The sequence below is a fragment of the Phaethon lepturus genome, unplaced genomic scaffold (genome assembly GCF_000687285.1).
Source record: "Phaethon lepturus isolate BGI_N335 unplaced genomic scaffold, ASM68728v1 scaffold33456, whole genome shotgun sequence".
NCBI lineage: Eukaryota > Metazoa > Chordata > Aves > Phaethontiformes > Phaethontidae > Phaethon > Phaethon lepturus.
Window position 1 is genome coordinate 1 of NW_010544668.1, and position 1,706 is coordinate 1,706.

Sequence of the window (1,706 nt, forward strand, 5' to 3'; positions counted from 1 at the left end):
GCAGCTACGGAAGGCTGCAGGCAGGGATTCCCCAAAGCGCACGTGACGCCTGGAGCTGCTCCTGGCACAGATTGGGAGGGCTGGCCCTGGTCTGTGCAGGGAGCGCGGCTCTGCTCCCCGCCTGCAGCGGGGCCAAAAAGCCTGGCACGCACCACCTGCCTTTTGGCACAGCAGGGAAACTTCGGCCCTCCCCAGGGAGTGCCAGGCCCCTGTGCGGCCCGACCACAGAGCAGTGCCAGGCTCTCCTCAGCCCCCTAGACCTCCCCCTGTGCCCCCAACCACAGGGCCATCGAGGGCGCCACCAGGCTGAGGCAAGGGCTTGCCCCTGCAGGCACAGCCCTGGGCTGGAGCTGCCCAGGGAGGGGGGCACAGCCCCAAAGGTAACCCTGTCTCCCCCAGGACTCCTCCTCCTCACATCCTTCCTCCTGCACATGGAAGAGAGCCATGCCAGCCCAGCACGGCTGGTCTGCGACAACAGACTCATCCAGAAGTACATCGGGGAGGCCAAGGACATGGAGAAGAGAGCGGTGAGGATACAGTCCCCCCAAAACCCAAGGCCAGGGACAGGTACAGCTCCTGGTATCCCACCTCAGCATCTCCTCTCCCCGCCCTAGGGCCAGTGCCAGGCACTGCCTGCGCTCAGCTGCCCCACAGTGCTGCCCTTGGTGGACTTCAGCCTCCAGCAGTGGAAATCCAAATCGGTGAGAGGGGCTGGGAGGATGGTGCTGGCACCGGGGCGCCCACAGGGCTGGAGGGGGTGCCCACAGGTTGGTACAGGCACCAGAAATGCTGAATGAGATGCCTGTGGGCATACCTGGCAGCACAGGGGGGTGAAGGGGGGGGGCATGAAGGACCCCATCCAGACCTAGGGTGGGCAGAAGAATAAATTGGGCCTGCTCACTGCCTGCTCCCCTAGAATGAGACCAAGCGGCGGGAGATCCTCTGTGACCTGGCACTGCTGGTGGGTGCCGTGGCAGGGGCCCAGGACCAGGAGTGCGGGGCCAGGCAGCTGAGCCACCTTTACCAACACGCCAACTCCTTCTTCCTGCTCCTGCAGACCTTCAGCTGGGAGGTGAGACCTCCCCCACATGAGTCAGGCCACCCTGGCGCAGGTGCCGGCTGCACTGGGCTGGGGACGATGGTTTTGTCACCCCCCTGTCCCACTCTCACCCCTCAGGCAGGACCCTGGGAGCCGGGCTGCTCCTCACGCTCCATGGAGCAGATGCATGTCACCAGCATCTTCCTCACCTACCGGCAGCTGGTGCAGGGCAAGCTGCGCTTCTTCTTCCACGACCTGGCCAAGGACTTGTGCAAGCAAAGCAGAGACCTTCGGTGTGGGGCCCGGTGAGGCTGCACACAGGGTTCAGCCCTGATCCCCAGTCAGTGCAATCCTGACAGACACTGAGCTGTGCTGTGGGTGCCCAGGAAGGTGCCTGCAGGGAAAGGGTTGGCTCTTGTTCCTCAAGCCTTCAGCGACCATACAGCCCATGCAGGCCGACAGCAGCAACACTCGTGTGCCACTGGGCACAGGCCCTGCTCCCACCCAGGCAGGCACCTCTACTGTGAATGCTTTACAATTAAAGAACTATTTTTCTAAAGGATTTGTATCCTCCTTCCTCCTGCCACCATGGCCCTGGCAGGGGGACCACACACCCCCAGGGGCCTCAGCGAGAGGCAGCCCCTTGGGGACATGCTCCAGGTCTCTG

At 63.5% G+C, this 1,706-nt stretch overlaps 1 protein-coding gene across 1 annotated transcript; it reads left to right on the top strand.

Moving 5' to 3' along the window:
- Nucleotides 1-399: 399 nt before the first annotated feature.
- Nucleotides 400-1,348, top strand: THPO (thrombopoietin; the record flags this gene model as incomplete). Its single annotated transcript, XM_010288752.1, has 4 exons — nt 400-527; nt 615-701; nt 917-1,072; nt 1,178-1,348. Coding segments are annotated over 4 exons (542 nt in total), but the record flags the coding sequence as incomplete, so codon positions are not given.
- Nucleotides 1,349-1,706: the final 358 nt, after the last annotated feature.